Below are 21,050 nucleotides of genomic sequence, written 5' to 3' on the forward strand. Positions count from 1 at the left end.
ACAGCAAGCAGAGGTTGTCTTTGCTAGGATCAGAACACCAGTTCTGCCAGATCCGCACAGGGTAAAGAAGCCATTTGATCAGGAGGAATGGAAAAAAAAAAGTTAGATCTGGAAGGGGTTTGAGTCAGGGTGATCACACTAGAATAAGTAACGTGGGGTGGAACTGGAGACTTGAGTGCAGAGAAGAAGAAATGGCGACTGAACTGGGAGGGGAAGTAAGGACATGTACAAAGAAGAAAAGGTTACAAGTCAGATCCAGCTCATAAGACCTTTGAAAAATTTTGGCATCCACAGAAACTAATTACTTAAACCTAAATACAAACAGAAAGGGAATGATCAGTGAGGTCCAGTTTGTCAATGAATTTGCACAGAACTTCAACAGGGATAAAAGTGGTTTTGAGCACACATTAATATTCATGTTGAAGGAAGAAAAGCCATGAGGTTTATATTTGACCAAAAACTTTTAAAGGACACTACCAGAACAGCTTCTATTCCACGTTTTGCTTATAGAAAATTGAGATGTATCACTGCTTGCATCAGCTGGAAAATGATACACATGAACTTTCCCACAGAAGTGGCCTAAGGTGAAATTTTGGACATGGTGGTTTGGGTTTGACTTACCTGAACATCCACCACTGCTGTTCTAAACTATTTTAAGAGTCGAAGGAGACAGAGATGTCATGTGTGATACAGCCAGTGTCCTAGATGTCTACATAAGGATCAGGTGAAAAGGGACTTAGCTGCTATATTGCCTATCAAGAGCTCCAAGGATGAGAGACTGAGGTGTGGCCACTACATCCTAAACATCTGCTTGGGGTCAGATGATCCTAGCACAAGTCTGTGCCTAAAGCCTGATCCAACAGCTTTTAAAGTAACTTCACATCAATTAATTTTGAATCTGATTTTCTTTGAATTTTATCTTTGTGTTTATTTGGTGTAGGTTTTATATGAGTGGTAGAAAGTGCAGGGAAGCTTTGGGGCTCTGTATGGGTTTTGAGGTTCTTTTTCCTTCTCTGGACTTTTGACTCTTTAGAGTTAGTATTTCACCACCTTCCTCAGCAATGATTATTTAACTAAAATGGGGTTTTCTTTTGTTTTTAGAACTTGAAGAATCCCAACGGAGATGCCCACCATGCCTGAAAGATTTTGCTTTAAAGTATCTAATTTGGGACTGTTGTCCACTTTGGTTGAGAATCAAGAAAAAAGTAGCTGCTTTCATAAAGGATCCTTTTATTGATCTCACCATCACTCTTTGCATTGTGATGAACACTTTGTTCATGGCACTGGAACACAATAATATGTCAGATAATTTTAAATCAATGCTTAATGTAGGCAACTTGGTAAGCAAATTTTCAACTCTCTGACCTTTTATACCAAGGATTGATTGATGAGTGTTTTCACTTGAGACACAAAAAATAGCTGTAAAAATGAAAGATTAGGGAACTCTAAATTTCTGATATAGTCGATTCCAATATTTTATTGATGCCCTTCTAACACACTCCTGAAAGAGCAGAAAACATTCCCCTCATTTTAATAAAAAGTGCATTAAAAGTTCATAAAAATAGGTTTTGTTGGCCTGTCCATGAAAGTTCACTATATTCGTGGACACATAGTCTAAAGACAAGATAAATTCATGGCAACTTTTAGGCTGATACTACTGTTTCTTGGTCACAGGTTTTTACAGGAATCTTCACTGCAGAAATGATCTTAAAAATCATTGCTCTAGATCCCTATTATTATTTTCAGCAGCCCTGGAATATTTTTGACAGCATAATTGTCACATTGAGTTTAATCGAATTGAGTTTACCCAAACACAGAGGCAAGAAAGAGAGAAGAAAAGGAGGAACCCTGTCAGTTTTACGATCCTTCAGATTGGTAAGCCTTACATTTACTCCATTGTATAAAGCACTATGTTATTAATACAATAAAGAATACTTCTGTTGTCTGCAGTTAGAATACAGGAAATTATTTATTTTATTTTCTCAGCAGTGGCAATAAGAAACATATTGTCAAACTTGTGATATTAGAGTTGAAGTTTAATGACATTTATATTTCCTTTCAATATAGTAAGAAGTATTCAGAGAAAAAAATATTTCAGAGTAGAGATGTTACAAAACAGGAGCTGAAAATGAAACACTAGCATAAGTAGTCTTAGGAAAAAGTGTCAGAGTACAAATTTAGAAAAAAAAATATGATCAGTTCATGTCTATTTTTAGGTAAGGTATTCACATCACATACTATGAAGAAAAATAGGGAGAGCTTATCATGTCAATTTCTTTAATTCATTCCATCACAACTGCAGCAGAGATTATTCATAGATCATAGAATATCCCAATCTGGAAGGGACCCACAAGGATCATTGAGTCCAATTCCTGTGTCCCCAAAAGACTGCCCAGAAAATCAGACCCTGTGTCTGAGAGTATTGTCCAAATGCTTCTTGAACTCCAGCAGGCTTGGTGCTGTGACCACTGCCCTGAGGAAAGTATGGACTGATTGGGGTTGTGTTACAGAAAGAAAGACGCATTTTCTTGTAAGACGGGAACGGGTCTCTTAGCTTTGGTCATTTCTGTTTCGTGTAAATTGGATACCATAACCTTCATCAGGGAGATTACATTTCAAGATTTCAAGTAAGAAACTGCCTATGTGGGCCAAGGCCTTATTAGGGAATTGGAATACCCAGTTCTTTAAAGTACTGGGTAATCCAGTTTATCTCTGTAATGTTACCCAGATTAAAGAAAAAATAAAAATCTGTAAATGCTTTTTTTTTTTTTTTTTTAGTGTTAGTGTCACAGTGCCATAAACATTATATTAATGGAAGAGCTCAGAACACTTGTAGAATAGTTTTGCAGGCCTGAACAGTGCAAAGGTGGGTTATCTTTGCTGATGTCTAACACAACTTTTTATGTTTTTACACAGCTGAGGGTCTTCAAACTGGCAAAGTCCTGGCCAACTTTAAACACTCTTATTAAAATCATTGGCAACTCTCTGGGCGCACTGAGTAACCTGACCCTTGTCCTGGCAATCATAGTTTTTATTTTTGCTATAGTAGGCGTGCAGCTTTTTGGGTCAAACTATAGAGAAAACAAATTTAAAATAAACAAAAGTGGCAAACCACGCTGGCACATGATGGACTTTTTCCATTCGTTCCTCGTCATTTTCCGAATTCTGTGTGGAGAATGGATTGAAACCATGTGGGACTGCATGGTGGTAGCTGAAAAACCACTGTGCCTTCTTGTCTTTCTGCTGGTCATGGTGATAGGAAATTTAGTGGTGAGTTTTCCAGTATTTTATTCTCTTTATCCCATCAATGGTAGAGTCAATTTTACTGATAAAAACTAGTCCCCAAAACACATGTAGAAGAGTTACCTGTGTCTGCTATAGTGTCTCAAACCTCTTCTACCTTTTGGCATTGAGTTGCTATCCATATTTTCATATTTAGCATTTTTTGCACATAATATCATTTGACCTTTCCATGTGCAACTTGAAACAGGAAACAACTTCTCTTCTTGGGATTTGGATGTAAATAATCAGCAAGTATTATGGCTTACCTGCATGAATTAACAGAGCTAAATGCTTATGTCTCTCTGTAAATTAAAATCTGTCTTTGCTGTTGTTGTTGTGTTGTGTTTTTGTGTTTTTTTTTTTTTTTTTTTTAATTTTTCTCGGATTCGCTGTCAATAAAATCAGAATTTTCTTTAATCATCTGTATAAATGAATCCTCTGAATGTCTATTTACATGCAAGAGCTACAGCTTATGCCAATCACTTCCATGAAGATCCTGCTGTGGATCCATGCTCTTGATCCATGCTATGCACAGCCTCATACACCCATGCTGGGGTTTAGGGAGAAAGCTTCCTTCCCAGGCTCCTTCAGTCCCTTCTTACTGCCCAAATCATAAAAATATTTTTTAGTTTTGTTTCTCATGTCATTCTTCCTATTATTAATATACCCATCTTCACTTAATTTAAGAAACTGCTGTAAAGAATTAACTTCAGGTAGTGCTTTACAGGAAATATCTGTTCTGTAGCTGAATCCCAAATCCCCAGGTTTAAAGTCCTGCCTGTTTTATGCCTTGATGATTCATTTTGGTGATGAAATGCTGTGAGTGATATTCATATAACATAATGTTAACTGTCAAAAAATTAAGTGGCCTATGCTCCTTGTTTATGTTTTCTTTTTATGAAAGATAACAGTGAGATATCCAAGAGTGAAATTTATTATAACCTAAGTTGAATAACTAAGACAGATGGAGTGAATTGGTCTCTGGAGGTCTAATATTCTCTGCTGACTGTGGAGGTTCCTGGATGACTCAGGGTGGTGCTATTTGAACACTTCTGATATGACAAAAATTGAGCAGCATAAATCTCATCCCAAATGGCATCAGAAGGCAAATTCTGGGAGAAAAAAAAAAAAAAAAAAAAAGACAACTAACCAACCAAGCTAACAACAACAACAACAACAACAAAAAAAAAAAAAAAAAAAAAAACACCTGTTTTATTCTCTCATTCCTTAAAAAAAAAAAAAAAGGTATTTGAATTTATTTCTTCTAAAATGTTCTCAAAAACAGGGAGAAAATCTGAAAATCGCACTTTGATTTACTCTCAATTCTGATTTTTGCAACATTTAACAGAATAGCTGTGCCCAAATCTGAGTTTACATTTAATTTTAGAAAAGTGTCCACAGAGACCTGATTTAATTCTAGTTTGAAAAGGGAATTGTTATTAAGCTGACTGGCCATGACTGTAGTCTTTTTACTACTATAACCTTTGAAAAGTTGTTTTGGCCAAATAATTAGGTGCCATTTTAAACAACTTTTAGGGGAAGATGGACATGAGAATATTAAGCTTTCTGAAAGAGAAATTTACTTAATCAATTGTAAAGTGATCAGTCATAGCCATTTCATTTTTGCTTTCTTTCAGTTTGCTCAGTAAGACTGAGCTTTGATAGCATCTGTCTTCTTCAACATTACAATTTAGACTTCTTTATGCTATTCTCCAGGCTTTTTATTTTATCATTATTTCAATGACTTTCAGGTCCTCAACCTTTTCATTGCACTGCTGCTGAATTCCTTCAGTACTGACTGTCTCCAGACAGCAGAAGACGATGGAGAGATGAACAATCTTCGAATTGCCTTTGCTCGGATTAATAAGGGATTTCACTTGGTGAAAAGTGTTACGTGGGACACCTGCTGTGGAAAGCTCAGGCATCTAAAGAAAGCACACAGAAGGAAAAACAAATTGACAGCCCAGAACCCACTTGGTCTGGGAAAAGAAAGAAAAAATTGTAAAGAGAATTACAACAATGAATGGGGTGAAAAAAATTGGGAATACTGTGCAGGGCTTGAAGATTTTATTACCAATCCCAATGTATTTGTTTGTGTCCCTATTGCTGAGGCAGAGAATACAAGTGATGGTTTTGAAGATGATGATAAACTGAGCACATTTACAGACATAGAACACAGTAAGCAGGTAATACATTTCTTTGTTTATTTTGGCATACTAAGGTGCATATATATTGAAGGATGCATGTATGGTGGAAGACTGTCTCTAGCAGAACAGGGTGGCATACATTGATCCGTTTCCAAAGAGTTACCAAACTTTGAGTTAGAAACAAATAAGAATGTTTTGAATGAGGGTAACTTGATCACTTGGAGCCTTTTAAAATAAATAATCATGGTCCTAAAAGAAAGACCATAAACTTCTGGCTTCACTGCAGGAACTCCTGGTTGACATGCTGTGTTATGCATGGATAAGTACAGAATTCTTGGGTTGTCCATGGGAAATAGTGGTAATCCTTTGTGTCCCTGGAATTTTGTATGTTAAACATGAAATAAATGATGCAAATTATTTTGCTATTTTCTGGATGACAAAGCAAAAATACCCAGAGGACGCTATCGTGGATTCATAATATTCAGACTTACAGCCCTATGCCATTCTTTATTTTTCATCCTTGCTGCCTATAGCATATAAGAATTATTAGAGCAAGGTAGAAGTATTAAGTATAGGCTATCTCCATTGAGTTCATGTTGCTTCCATGATAGCATATACTATCCTGTTTGTTTGTTTTTCTGATTTTATTTTTCAGTTCTGATTTAACCATAAAATATCCCATTTCTTGTGTCAATGTTTCCCACCTGAAGTTTCCATCTCAATCCTTCTGCAGTCACTTCCATGGTCTCTGGGTGCAGCTTTTGACTATTTCACTGAATTATTAATTCCTTAGTTTGCTGCATGGCCATGAAGAAAAAAATTCCCCATCTCTATCCTTAGGTAAAATCACAGACTCAAAAAGATCATATCTTATGACTTTTGACCAGAGAAATCCTCTTTAAATGAAGTGTACATCTTATCTTTCTCTCCCTTCCAATTTACCTGCTCCTCAAAAAGAAAAAGAAAACCTCGCTAACCCACAGATTATTTTCAGGAGGAAAATCATCTGAGGCAAAGGGGAGAAAGAGGGAAAAATTCAGGAAGCTGGAGCAAGGGGTCAGGACTTTCCTCTGAAGAATTCAGTGTGCTTTACCTAGGAAAAGATAGGAAGGCTGAACCATCATCACCAGAGCAAAAAGAGGTAATATATATAGAGAGAGATTTTATATGACATTGACTTTCCAATACTGGTCAGGCTTGGCTACATTTCTGCTCAAAGATTTGCTGGAGTGGATTTCAGTGGCGGCAGTGGCACTGAGCTTGCAGTAGCCAGTCTGGCTGGTTAATGATGGAGCCAGAATTCTGTGAATGAAAATGAACCCATGCTGGGTTTCTACATATTGATTTTAAGAAAAATGTAGGTATAGGAAAGATAAAGATTTTAGAAATGGAAAAACTAGAAAATAATTTGATTCAAATAAATAATTTATAAAATTTTCTGTGACTTCCCATTTCTTGAAATAGAAAAAAAAAAAAAAAAAAAAAAAAAAAGTGGAAGGTAGAGGGGAAATAAAATAAAAGTGTATGTGTGAGTGTCATAAAAGGACAGAGATATTTGCAAGTAAAAGTAGGAAATTCCAGCAAGTTGGTCTTTGTCCTAAATATCTCAATTTCAAGAAATGTAATGCTTGAAATGAGTTGTTCATTATGAAATTGAAGTCAGTAGTTATTCATAAATAAATTAAGATGAGTTTTGAATAAAGTAAACATTCAAAAAAATACTGTCTGCTCCGGCAATAGACAAACAAAAAATAATAATAATAAAAAAAAAAAAAAAAACACAACACAGAGTAAGTCATTGGTACCAAACGGATGACTCATCATTCATTTTATATTGTGTGAGGGGACAGAGAAAAGCTTTGGAACTGAAGAATATGCTATGTGATTCCAATTTTTAATTCATTAATACTCTCATAGGTGTTCAGTTTCTGACAGAAGGTTATATTTATCTATTTCTCCTGTTTAATGCATTTTCCTATTTTTCTGGGTTTTACCCAGCTAAAGCTTATCCCTCTTTGAGATCTATGTGCACTTGTAAGCAAGTTAAAATCTCTTTAATTTATGAGTTTATTAAACAGTTAAAGCTGGTTCATGCAGGTAGATACTGTAAGTGTATGACTTTGGCTCCTGGCCAAATGCACCTATTGTTACTTCAAAGCTCATATGCTTTTAAAGTCACAAAGTCCATTCTGTTACTAACCCTACTTGAAATATTAGCATGTACTCAAGTTTTGATTTAAAATTTTATTTGCTCATGGATGAATTTATTCATTTGGAACTGAAAGTAGGAAGAATCAACAGCCGATCTTATTTTTCTTGGTAGATTGACAGTGCCAGCTCCTCTGAAGGCAGTACAGTGGATCTAACAAATCCTGAAGATCTTTTGAGGCAGATTCCAGAGTTTGCTGAAGACATGAAGACTCCAGAAAAGTGTTTTCCAGAAGGTAAGGTTCTCCTGGTTACATGGCTGGAAAGTGAGAAATATAAAAAATAAACCTGTTTCTCTAGCAATGCTGAGCTGAGAGGGTGAGATTAATTTCATTTAATTTTAGTTGTCAACTAATGGCTTAATCATTGTTCTCTCTAGTGAACGGAGAGATTGTGGCACCTGAAAAATACCCCCCCCCTTCTTCTTAAAAACCAAGGGGAATGTTTCTAACTGGAACCTGGGCAGTGGCAAAGACCAGACCCCAAAAGAGGAGATAATTATAGTAAGGCAAGGTAAATTCCACCCTACTGAACAGAATCAAAGTCACTTTAGGGGATCAGATCTCAGCTGACAATGGGCACTGGGATAAGGCATTTGGCACACAGATATGTTAACGCCTTGCAACTGGATAGATGTTTCTTCCTTGAACAGTGATTCATGAAAAATAACTAAAAATAAAGAGTGCAACAAGCAGAGAGAATCTGTTAGGTTTAAGGTCAGTTTCTATAGGACAATAACGTGGGAATTCCTTATCAAGTCTTTGTACAACATCTAGCTTTACAAGCTGTCCTTGCAGGTTGCGTTCACTCCTTTTGTGAAATCTTCCCATACGAAGATGAAACAACAGCATGTGGTTTTCATAAGAAGAAAAGATAAAACTCTCAAGATTTCTCTCAATAGCTATCACTACTGACAGCCAGGGTTAATCACTGTCTTCTCAGTATTAGATGGGGGAGAATAAACTTAAACAAAACAAAACAAAACAAAACAAAACAAAACAAAACAAAACAAAAACACTTTATAAAGTCAGCTGTGGGCTCATTTGTTGCCAGTGCTCCAACTTTCTACTTTGCCCTTTGCTTGCCCAATCAGCCTGTCTGACCACCATTTCCATACATTCATCTAAATTCTCCTTGATTTAATTGTTTTCTATCCTTTCAAGCTTCCTTATATCACAAAACAATCAGGAGGGACTTTTCCAGCCTTGCATATGTGCAGTCTAGCAGCAGCTCCCACAGCACTCTGGGCTTGCTTTCTTCCCTGCTCCCAAAGGCAGAGCCTTCCTCTTTTCACCACCTTCCCACTCAAGCATGATTTCCTGGATATTTTATCTGATGAGAATACAGATAAATCAAATCTGACTGTAATTACTCCCATACCCTCATTGACTTGTTCTGCAGAGCTGGCTTTTTTTTTTTTTTCTTTTCCTGTGACCTTTTTGGGTCAATGAAACTTCTAATGCACAATTTTGGGATTAAATCAATAACAGTGAAGCACATTGAAACTATTTGAAGTTAGAGAGGTTTTTGCACCTGAATGCTAAGTACTCCCCGTGTAGTTAAAATATGTTATTATTATTATATGCTATACATCACTACACATCATAAATCCTGAGAGATTCACTGTATATGCATTGCAGTTTGCATATTGTTTTTAATAAAACTAATGTCAGATTTCTGATATTCAGGATTTTCTTTCCAAAACTACTTTATAAATGGTATTGTTTGTCAATGCAACTGTTTGAACAAAAGAAATAAAGATTTTTCTTTCCATGCTCCAAAGAAGAACTGTGAAACATCTTGTTGTCATCTTGCTTGTTTCTGTAGTCTCAGACTGGTGTGTGCTTGCTGTGGCAAAACTGTTAAGACTGCCACTGAAGGTGTAGCAAATTTGTACCTAACACAAATTTATACACAGAAATGTCTCTATCTAGAGCAAGTGCCATTCCCTGCCTAATCTCAAATCTCAGATCCACATCACTGGAGTAACAGATTATTAAAGGAAGTATCATCAAGTTTTTTTTGCACAATTTATATACTATTGTATATATGAGTTATATATTATTATATAATATCATATCTGTATGAGATACAAATATGAGATACAGATGTACATGATTTTCATGCTTGGAAACGACAGAAGCTCTCTAAAATTTTTCATAATAATGAAAAAATTAATTATTCTAGAGCACACAGCAAGGAAAATTTTAGCCAAAGTGAAACTATCCTTGGCAAAATGAATAAGCATCCAAACCCAGCATTTAACACCTTTCTTTCTGCAAGAAGTATTAATAACCACACAAGTAATCTGGTGAGCTTGAAAATAAACATTTCTTTTTATAGAGCCTATATGCCAGCTAGAATATGATATATTTTTACAGGTAATATGATGAAAACTGTGTTACTCCATATATTCAAATGAATGAACAGTATTTGAAAGATGATATGATGCCACAGTACTAAAGATAACTGTGCATCTTCTTTGTCTCTTAGCTTTTTTGTTCAGGTATACCAGAAATAAATAGCAGTTAAGAGGAAAACGAAGTTATCTTTCCTTACTTTTTTCTCATGGCAAAATGTGAAAAGCAGCCTAAGGTGGGGTATTTACATTGACCCTGGATTTTCCCTTGCTCCAGACGCTTTCTGAGAAGCCTTTCATCTGCATTCATTTTCGCTACATACATTCATTGCTGTCTCTCACTTTCAGGTTGTGGTCGATACTTTCGTTGTTATAAGGGTAGTGCCCTAAACTTTGGAGGACAAACATGGTGGAATCTGAGAAAAACCTGCTACCAAATTGTTGAACATTCCTGGTTTGAATCGTTTATCATATTCATGATTCTTCTGAGCAGTGGATCCTTGGTTCGTGTAGCACAATTTCATGTATTTCTTTAGGAGCATTTTTAGCTTTAATTGCACCCAGACAAGTTGCTTTCAGCAGAAAACATGGGGTATATCTTTGAACTCATCAGGAGAGAAAGGAAGGGATTTCTCAGAGCAGTCATTTATTTGCTGTTGTAGTAATTGCAAATTTATTATTCATACTATTACAAATCAGAGAGAGAGCAATGCTAAAAATATGCAGATCTTAGAAGCTGTTCCCATTCTGGTTGCATACTGGATTTTTCTGACTTTCACAATTGTGAAATACAAAGTTTTTTATATATCATTAAAATAAGTAAATGACATTTAGTACTTTAGTTCTCCTGAAAGCATAAAGCTCTTGAAATTAATTCCTAAAAATATACTTTCTTCCTAGGATCCCAGTGTGCATGTTCTGTATGTGTCCACAGAGGTGTACAATATAGAGAGAAAAGAAAGAGAAGGGACAGAAAGAATTAGCAGCTTATCAACTGACATACTCTTGAGTAAAAGATTAAATATTGAATGATGAAGGGGTCTTATTGATTGTAGACTTTAATTTTCTAAAGCCTGTCTCTGACTTTTAAAATTTATTTGTATATTTTGATTTCAGGCATTTGAAGACATACATATATATAAGAGAAAACACATAAAAGATATGTTGTCATTTCTTGACAAAATGTTCACCTTCATCTTTGTTCTGGAGATGCTCCTGAAATGGGTGGCTTATGGCTTCAAGAAGTATTTCACCAATGCCTGGTGCTGGCTTGACTTCCTTATAGTAGATGTGAGTTCTGCCTTCACCATTTCTACGCAGGTCCTGATGCAGGACTTAGCAGCAGAATCACGGATTCTTTTCTGGATGTGAAATTAAGAAAGATGCTTTCACCTCCAGTAATGATGGCTTCACGATATTGCACTCTGGGCACTGATTTTTTTTTTTTTTAATTTTCTTTAAAAAAGGAATAAAAAAAGCAGACACCAAAGGTTGCTAATACTTTATTTTATCTCTCCTTTCAGGTCTCTTTAATAAATCTCTTAGGTAGCTCACTTGATGCTGTAAAATCTCTTAGGACTCTCCGAGCTCTGAGACCCTTAAGAGCATTGTCAAGATTTGAGGGGATGAGGGTAAGACTGAATACAAATTAATGCCTGACAGCACTAATAAGCATGTAATGGAATCATAACACTGTGCATTTATGAGGTTCATATTTTTGTGCCAAGTTAAGTTTAGGATTTATAAAAATGAGTTTTTAAAGGGCACCTTTTCTGTGCTCCTCTATACTTGGCTGCTCCTTACAGGTTTTGTTCAAGTGATTGATCCCAAATGTTGCTGAAACCAAAATGAGGCTAGGCAGAACTTTGTTTCTTTGCTGCTCAGTCATTCCCATCTTCCTGTCTTCCTGAGATAACCCAAAATAAAAGAGAATAAGAACTGTGAGCACAGTTTTCATTCTTAAATGCTCATGGAAAACTGATTTAGAGGAAAGGATCTTTTCCATTCTGCAAGTTTTTATTGGACTGATTTACAAAAGATTCAGACTGTTAAAACATACTCTGCTCAAATCATTGTTCCAAATATAATTATTCTTACAAAAAGTGGGAGTGTTTGTCTTTAGAATATTTGCTGTCTTCTTCCATCAAAGGAGCAGCTGGAACAATGTGAAGCTGTTGGATGTGACTTTGATTAGAAACGTACCCTTGCACAAATACAGAGAAGTCTCCCTCAGTCATATGCAAAAGTTCTGCACACCATAATGTGAAACAGCAGTGATAACCACTACTGTGTTTGGGCAGGAGTCTGGTCTATGCAATATACTCTGGTCCGTGACCACCGGTGATGTATGTGCTTGTGGTATCACTATCATACATTTACATGGGAATGCAGCCTCAATGCAGCCGAGATATAGATTGCCTTTGGACATCTTTCGGAAGTGAAATTGAAAGCTCAACAATTGCAATATTGTCAAGAAATTGATGCATTTTGGTGCAATGTAGCACCAAAATTTCCATGTCTGAAGTAAATTTTGAACCAGGTATCATTATACTTTCTGTCATGCTATGCAGAATGCTTGCGACACAGAATGCTTTGCGACACTCTGAAGCTTTTCCAAAAAGCTTCAGAGTGCTTTTTCATGTTTCTGTTTCTTCATCAAGTTCTTTGTTACCTGACTAAGTTCACTGCTTGTGAAACTCAGATGCATGGTCATTGTTTCCTTACACTGCCCTGTTTTATGAAGCAATTTGTTATGTCTTGGTATGAATTTAAAACTTACATGGACATATTCTGTGATCCTACAGCACCTACCATAAATTGGGTCCTTAGCTCATGGTTATGGACCCCAAATACAGTGGTAACCCACTAAAAAGACCTAACAAAATGCTAATGGAGAGTTTTACTGCTTTTTAAACAAACTACCTTCCACAGTCTTAAAAATACAGTCCTTTGCATTAGTGATTATTGGGGAATCATTCATAAATCTTACATTGTAAAAGTTAAAAACAAAACAAAACACACCAAAACCAAGGAAAAGTCACCAAAAGAGGATGGACTCACATATGTGGTGGTGGCTCACAGCAAACTAAATCATTTGAACTCTTCCATTGAGGCCTAAGAGATACTACGCAGCTATGAGTCTTTGTTCAAGGTACCATGTCAGCTGTGATGTCAGCTGTGACCAATATTTACATGGAAAATGTTAGATTTCTGTTTGCTGAGATGACTAATTGGCTGCTCGTTTTTTCACATCATCTTTGTTTAACTATATGTATTCTTGCTCTGCCATTTCATCCAAGGTGGTGGTCAATGCCCTCATAGGAGCCATCCCTTCCATCATGAACGTTCTGCTTGTCTGCCTCATCTTCTGGCTCATCTTTAGCATCATGGGGGTGAACCTGTTTGCTGGGAAGTTTGGGAAATGTGTCAATATGACAGAAGAAAATTCAGTATTGAATGATTCAATCAATGACTTAACAGACTGCACCACGTATAATAACACAGGAAAAATATTCTGGGTCAATGTTAAAGTCAACTTTGATAATGTTGGCTCTGGCTACCTGGCTCTTCTTCAGGTGGTAAGTGCTGCTTACCTTCACTTGCCAATGACATGTCAGATGAACTCAACCTCCTGCCAACTCCTAACTCATCTTGGTGGATGATGGAAAGCAGAGATCTAACACAGCCTGCTCTTTCCTCATAGCTGGTTGTTCAAAAACCAGTGCTGTTAGCACATGCAAATGGAAAAGGGGAGGTAGTGTTATATATGGACAAACTGGACCCCACCTTTTCTAAGTGTATAGGTGCTTTTCTATGTGATAAAGTAAGCATGAGATGGATAAGTACAGTTCCAGCCTCCAGTTTAACCTTGGAAAATAAACCAGGTCTGTGAGCCTGAGAGCTGGAGTCAACTACAGAAGGAAGTCTGGAGTGAATAATAACCTAATCTGCCTCAGTACAGATGTGCTCAGCCATGAGGGTTGTAAGGCCTTTAGTAAACTATGGTAGTGAAGGTTTGCCCTGACAGGATCATAAAACAGCATGGTCTGTCCCATCATGACAAGCTTTCTAATCCTGTATGGGTTGAGGATGTCACATATAGCAGTAGTGAGTTTACCTGAAGTCAGTTTGGTGTTATGTGTTTATGACAACAGCAGAGTCTCTTTCCTCAGTTGGTGTCATTTGGATATTGAAAATGCAATGAAGACTTTTACCCTAAAAGTTCAACACATTTGCTATTATCTCTCATTCTAGGCAACATTTAAAGGTTGGATGGACATCATGTATGCAGCAGTAGATTCACGAGAGGTCAGTTGCCACTTACAAACTTAATTTTCTGTTAAGCACCTCTATGTGTTTCTGCAACACCATGGTGATTTTACACTTTGATGCCTGCTGTTTGTCTGTGCTAAAGCTTTCCAGTAATTCCTTTCATCAACTGATGTAAACATTTTATCTGTGAATGACTCACAGTAGCTTAATGCTAATTTGTTATAATGGGAAGAGGGATTCAACTCCAGATTCATACACCTAATTGCAGTTATCTATAATGTAAGGTGTCCGTGTGAGTTCACCTCCAAGTTCCCCCCGAGCTTAATGGAGATCCAGTCAGTGTGCTCAGAGAGATCTAGGGAGCATTTCAGCTCACTGGCTCTCTGTACTGGTCAGCTAAGCACCTCTTTAGACTGCACTGCCCCTGCTGATAACTGGATGTGAGCCATCAGGGGACTTCAAAGTCTCCACTCACATGGAAGCACCTAACTTTCACATCACCCATCATGAAAGTCGAGCTTGGAGTAAACTTGAATATTCTACAGTGACATGGTTTAAAATATAAGACCAAATTTCATCAAGAATCATGCTGCTGTGGATAAGCAATCATCTGATATACATTGTCAGGCATCACCACTAGTACCATTTTGTCTACTTTTTATGTTGCCAGTAACATTTACTGTCTTGTCAGAAATATCATTCAATGTTGTACAGAGCAAGGTGGTAAGTCATTGGAGGCAAAGAATTTGAAATCAGGAGGCTATCTCAATTTGATCATGAATTTATAGGAATTAAATAATTTTAGAAGTAACCATATATAATATTTGTATGTGTGTTTTGATCAGAAAAACTGTTTTCCTTGTTTTGGCTTTATTTTTATCCATAATAGCCATAAAAGGGGGTTTCGTTTGTTTGTTTGTTTTGCTAGGAAATAAAAAACACACCTAGGCCAATATTTTTAATGCCAAGAGCCTAGAATTCTAAATGATTTGCCTGATTTTTCAAGTACTAAGCCTTTTACAGCTCCTGTTCTTATTGGAAGAAGTTGAACTAATACTTCTGAAATGTTTGCAAAAATAATGTCAAACATGTCCAATTCAGGAACTGTTTCTGTTGACTTTAGTGGGGCCTTAATCAAGTGCAAATGGTAAGATTGTAAGTCATGTTTGAAAAGGAAAAAAAAATAGCTTTTGTGTGAAAAGAAATGTAAAACAAAACTAACCTTATTCATCATTAATCAAAGAGTATGATTTGTTCTGAAAGTTTTTAAATGCAAATATATTAAATATCAGAGAGAATTAAATTATCCTTGTCTGCAGTGATCTAGCCGGAAACTACATAAACAAACATTGTGAAAGAAATCAAATTAACAAACTCTTATAGTATTAACACTTTGTGGTACCATTATTTTAAGCCATATTTTCTTGTTAATTTTCTCTCCAGCATTGCTCTCGGCATATCATTTTATAAGGATTGTGTTTAGTTTCAAAAAGGATAGTAGTCAACATGAGCAAAAATATCCCGTTATTTTCTATAAAGTCTTAGAATGTTGCAGCACCTAATAGTCACAGTATGTGTTACTTTCTTCCATTATTCATTCCCTTTCCAACAGTGTCATATATACACAATATTTCACAGTACACAGTATTGATAGTTTTAAACTATATTAATTTTGTTAGAACTAGCATTCAAACAGTAAATGTTAGTTCCTCCTGGAAACAATTTGTGAGCGGATTGCAGAATGAAGATTATTCTGAATTAGGCCTATGTTGTTACTGGTCATGTTTCTTGTTGCTTTTCATTCCTGCAGAAAAATGAACAGCCACAAATGGAGCACAGTTTATTTATGTATCTCTACTTTGTGAACTTCATCATCTTTGGATCTTTCTTTACCCTGAATCTCTTTGTTGGTGTTATTATTGACAATTTCAACCAACAAAAGAAAAAGATAAGTATATTGGTTGTACTCCCGGGCACCTACTATGTCTCCAGCCATTCTGCTTTTAGAGAACAAGGTCATAATAACTCTACATAATACCTAAAACTTTTGTTTGCATTTACTAGAGCATTAGTCATGAACTTAGCAGAAGCAGCATGCAGGGTGAGGTTCTTCTTCTTTTCTTTTCCCCTAGAGCCTGCACACCCAGCTCATTCCCAACGTTTCAAAGGCAATGACATCTGCTCTTCAGCCACGTAAAATACTGCTCCTTGTCTTGGCACTCAGACGTTTTTCTAAGAAAGTAGTTTGGGACAGATGCTCTAATAAGTATTTTGGATGTTCAATAAGAACAGGGTGTGGGAATCCAGGGAAACAGTTGTTACCATGCAGGTTTTCAGTAACTTTCTTTTCATGCTTTCTGAGCTACTTAGGCTTCACCCCAGAACTTCTGATCTGTGAATGTAAGGTTTATGCCACTCTGTTCTCTGTTTTTTGTTTGTTTGTTTGTTTGTTTGTTTGTTTTGTTTTGTTTTGTTTTTGTTTTTGTTTTTTTTTGTTTGTTTGTTGTTTGTGTGTTTGTTTGTTTTTTTGGATCCAGTTACAAATCATGAAGAGAAATAGTACCAGCAATATGTGAAAAAGAAACGTTAGTTTTCAGTAATATGGACATCATAACTACAATAGTGCTGCTTTCTCACTAAGTAACAGTGACATTTCTTTATATACTTAGGTGGGGAAGATATATTTATGACAGAAGAACAGAAAAAATATTACAATGCAATGAAAAAGTTGGGATCCAAGAAGCCCCAAAAACCTATTCCAAGACCACTGGTAAGAATGTCTGAATTCCCCAAAGGACAATTCATTGTGAAATTAATTTAATTCAGTTAAGTGTGCATATTTTATATATTGAATATAAATTATATATACAGTCTTTATATTGATATTCAGACAGTACTTTAAAACAAATTCTGTACAAAAATGTTGTACTGAAATATATAAGAAGTTAAATATTTATTAATTTATCTGCATAAATATCATTGAGTTTTATATTCAGTTTGGAACTGATTAAACTTCAGGATGGGAAGGAATTTTCATACTTTCTTAAATATCTCTATCATAGTTAAGAGACTTAGCAATATAAAAATTGGTGCTATTTAGAAATCATGTACAGATGAGTACTCCCTACTTTCATAACTGATGACAGGTGTATTTGTTTTCCTCTAGAATAGATACCAAGGGTTCCTTTTTGACATTGTAACACGTCAAGCCTTTGATGTTGTCATCATGATTCTCATCTGCCTTAATATGATCACTATGATGGTGGAAACCCATGAGCAAAGTGGAATGAAGACTAACATTCTTAACAAAATCAATATACTCTTCGTCACTATCTTTACTGCAGAATGCGTAGTGAAATTGGTGGCTCTCAGGCAGTACTATTTCTCAAATGCCTGGAACATATTTGACATAGTTGTTGTGATCATGTCACTTCTTGGTGAGTAAAACTGGATAGGCAAATTCTTTACTAAATCAATCATGACTCTTTTCAGAAAAAAATACTTAAAATGTATAAGCTGCAAACAGATGTTGAAATAAAAATCAGAATACTGTAAAGTGTTGAGTGAAAAGAACTGCATGGTCATAAAAAAACACCATAATTACATTCAAATAACATGAAATTATATATTTTTAATTCCTACTATTTTATTTTTTTTAATGAAGGCTCTGTTATATAAAATATTTCATGATGGTTCTTTAGGTTGTTTCTCAGTTTGAGAAACAGAATTAGCATACTAGGACTCTATTAAGCGATGATTCCCATTGTTAGTTTTAGTGCCGACTACAAAAACTTTGGTCAGTTAAAAAACAATGATTTTTGCAACCTGTGTTTTAACGGAGAATGGAAATATGAAGATTGGAGTTAGATTATGGACTCTGGAATTCAGTTTCCAGAAACTGAAGCATAGATGACTGAAATTAAGGGCTCAAACCGTGTAATGGGATAGAAGAGAACAACCCAAATGTAATAGCTTTAATTAGAAGGGATTGCAATGGAGGAATAGTGTAAAGATGTCTTCTGCCAATTTAACTATTCCAAGGATCAGTACTGCCAAAATAGCAGAAGGCATTTCGGGGAAGAAAAATATTTAGTTTCATTATCATGAGTTATGTTTTTGTGGCAGTAAGAATATATCTCTTCCTTAGAAAATGAAGTTTCTGGAATGGAAATTCTGAAAAATGTATCCAAAATATCTAAACCTAGAGTAGCCAGCCTCTGCTTCTAGAGCTTCTAGGTCTGTCAGGTTTCATGAAAACTAATGACAAAATAACATCCATATATGTCCCTGAATGAACCACATGCCAGTGGTAAGCACTACTTCAATGCTCCTCTCTGGTTTTGCTTATAAGTATCTTGACTATGTTTTCTAAATGTTAGACATGGAATTGTATATCTTGTTTTCTTAGTTTAGCTTTATAGAATCAGAATCATTTTGGTTGGAAAACACCCGTGGATCATCAAATCCGACCATCACATAACAGTACCATGTCCACTACAAAACCATGTCCCTAAGCACCACATCCAAAAGTCTCTTAAATACCGCCAGGGATGGTAACTTTATTATTTGTCACCTAATGAAAGGGAGTGACACCCACCTTTCTGTAGTTTCAGTATTTGATATCCAAATCAGAAAGTAAATGCATAACTTGCACCTGCTGAAGAATTCATGCAACCAGTGTAAAAGACAACCATCAATCAACAAGCGTTGACAGATAAGGATTTTAAAGTTGTACATAGAAAACTGCCTGCCATCCTTAGTGCAACAGATGCTGTCTTCTCATGGCTGAAGAATGTAGCTCATAATGCTTGATTTCTATAGCTATTTTTTTCAGCTCTAACTGCTATTAATGGTTGTTATGCTACGCTGTTAGCACACACGTCATATATTTTCCAACTGCATAGATATTATCATTTCATCCTATAACAAGTTAAGCAAAAATGTGATATTCTAACCAGTTATTATCCCTTTTATTTTAGCTTTGCTGCTTTCTGGCATTGGTGAAGTACTTGAACATTTCTTACCACCTACACTCTTCAGGGTTATTCGCTTGGCTCGTATTGGACGAATACTGAGACTCATACGGGCTGCCAAAGGAATTCGAACTCTGCTCTTTGCCTTAATGATGTCCTTACCTGCTCTATTTAACATTGGCCTCTTGCTTTTTCTAGTCATGTTCATTTATGCTATTTTTGGCATGGCTAACTTTGCTTTTGTGAAGATGGAAGATGGCATTGATGACATGTTCAATTTCCAAACTTTTCCTAACAGCATGCTCTGTCTTTTCCAAATCACAACGTCAGCTGGCTGGGATGGTCTTCTCAGTCCTATTTTAAACACTGGGCCACCATTTTGTGATCCAAATGTAACAGGTGAAGTAGGTGAATGTGGTAAACCTGCCATAGGAATTATTTATTTTGTGAGTTACATCATTATATCATTTCTCATTGTTGTAAACATGTATATAGCTGTTATTTTGGAGAACTTCAATGCTGCTACTGAGGAAAGTACAGAGCCTTTAGGGGAAGATGACTTTGACATCTTTTATGAAATCTGGGAGAAGTTTGACCCTGAAGCAACTCAGTTCATAACTTTCTCTGCACTTTCAGACTTTGCAGATGCTCTGGCTGAACCTTTACGTGTACCAAAACCAAACAAAATTGAGCTCATAGCAATGGACCTGCCTATGGTCAGTGGAGACAGGATTCACTGCTTGGATATCTTGTTTGCTTTTACCAAACGAGTGTTAGGTGATTCTGGGGAGATGGATGCACTAAAAGTGCAAATGGAGGAGAAGTTCATGTCTGTCAATCCATCTAAAAAATCCTATGAGCCAATCTCTACTACACTCAGACACAGACAAGAGGAAGCTTCTGCCACTGTCATCCAGCGTGCCTACAGGAGTCATTTGCTCCAGCGCTCCATAAAGCATGCTTCTTACCTGTACCATCACAGAACTTACAGTGGTGACACTCTTGGAGATGCTGCTCCAGAAAAAGAAGGACTTATTGCATCTATGATGAGTGAAAACTATGGCAGGAATCTTGAAAAGTCTGAAACTTCTTCCTCAACGTCCTTTCCTCCATCATATGACAGTGTCACAAGAGCCAGTAGTGGCAATCTAATTGTTGAGAATGAACTCACAGGTCAGCAACAATCCCCAGACATTAAATAGGTCATCAGCGAGAATGTTATGAAGAACTATTCACAGAAATTGATATTGTAAATACACATCAGCTGAGGAAGCCTTTCCCATTAAACTTGAACTGACAAAGATGATCATGATAAATTAGCCATGGTTAAGTATGCTAGCAGCAAAATTGTAGCCTTTGATTTTGCTATTTTCAGCTTTGTAATGTATTTACATATGCAGAAAAAAAATGATTTGGAAAGCATCTCCCACAGTGGTGTGTTCACAGCAGCAGCAGATAATGTCACATCTGACATCTCACCTGCTGTCTTTTAGGGACCTGTCCCAAGGGTTAGAGAGATGGTCGAGCAACAACAGATCTATCAGAGAACAGGAAAAGAGTATCATTGTTCATGTAAATTACATAAGGAAGAAGAGCTAAAACTTATCTTTAATCTACCCCCCTATTTGATACTTTCATTACAGATCTGATAAGTAAATAGATGTTGATTTTTTTAATGTTTGGGGACTGATATACCATGAACACAGCCACTGCATGATCCACAGATATGCTACAGTGTAGTGGACGTCTTCCAATGTGATCAGTCTATAGAATGTCATGGCATGTACATGTATGTTATTGTAGTTGTGT

General features: G+C 36.2%; 1 protein-coding gene across 1 annotated transcript in view; it reads left to right on the forward strand.

The window, feature by feature from the left end:
* LOC311431662 (sodium channel protein type 5 subunit alpha-like) overlaps positions 1-20,443 on the forward strand; it is a gene marked incomplete at its 3' end in the record, with an annotated part of 42,592 nt that extends 22,149 nt beyond the window's left edge. The window contains exons 13-27 of the mRNA XM_084509441.1: positions 1,102-1,340; positions 1,675-1,875; positions 2,917-3,270; positions 5,034-5,468; positions 6,424-6,570; positions 7,753-7,873; positions 10,345-10,499; positions 11,113-11,286; positions 11,520-11,627; positions 13,296-13,574; positions 14,251-14,304; positions 16,079-16,220; positions 16,938-17,038; positions 17,435-17,705; positions 19,248-20,443. Of these exons, the coding sequence (XP_084365567.1) occupies positions 1,102-1,340; positions 1,675-1,875; positions 2,917-3,270; positions 5,034-5,468; positions 6,424-6,570; positions 7,753-7,873; positions 10,345-10,499; positions 11,113-11,286; positions 11,520-11,627; positions 13,296-13,574; positions 14,251-14,304; positions 16,079-16,220; positions 16,938-17,038; positions 17,435-17,705; positions 19,248-20,443 (3,977 nt within the window). The remainder of the gene's footprint in view (positions 1-1,101; positions 1,341-1,674; positions 1,876-2,916; positions 3,271-5,033; positions 5,469-6,423; positions 6,571-7,752; positions 7,874-10,344; positions 10,500-11,112; positions 11,287-11,519; positions 11,628-13,295; positions 13,575-14,250; positions 14,305-16,078; positions 16,221-16,937; positions 17,039-17,434; positions 17,706-19,247) is intronic.
* Between the last annotated feature and the right edge of the window lie 607 nt (positions 20,444-21,050).

This window comes from Aythya ferina, assembly GCF_964211825.1.
Source record: "Aythya ferina genome assembly, chromosome: 2".
NCBI classification, from domain to species: Eukaryota; Metazoa; Chordata; class Aves; order Anseriformes; family Anatidae; genus Aythya; species Aythya ferina.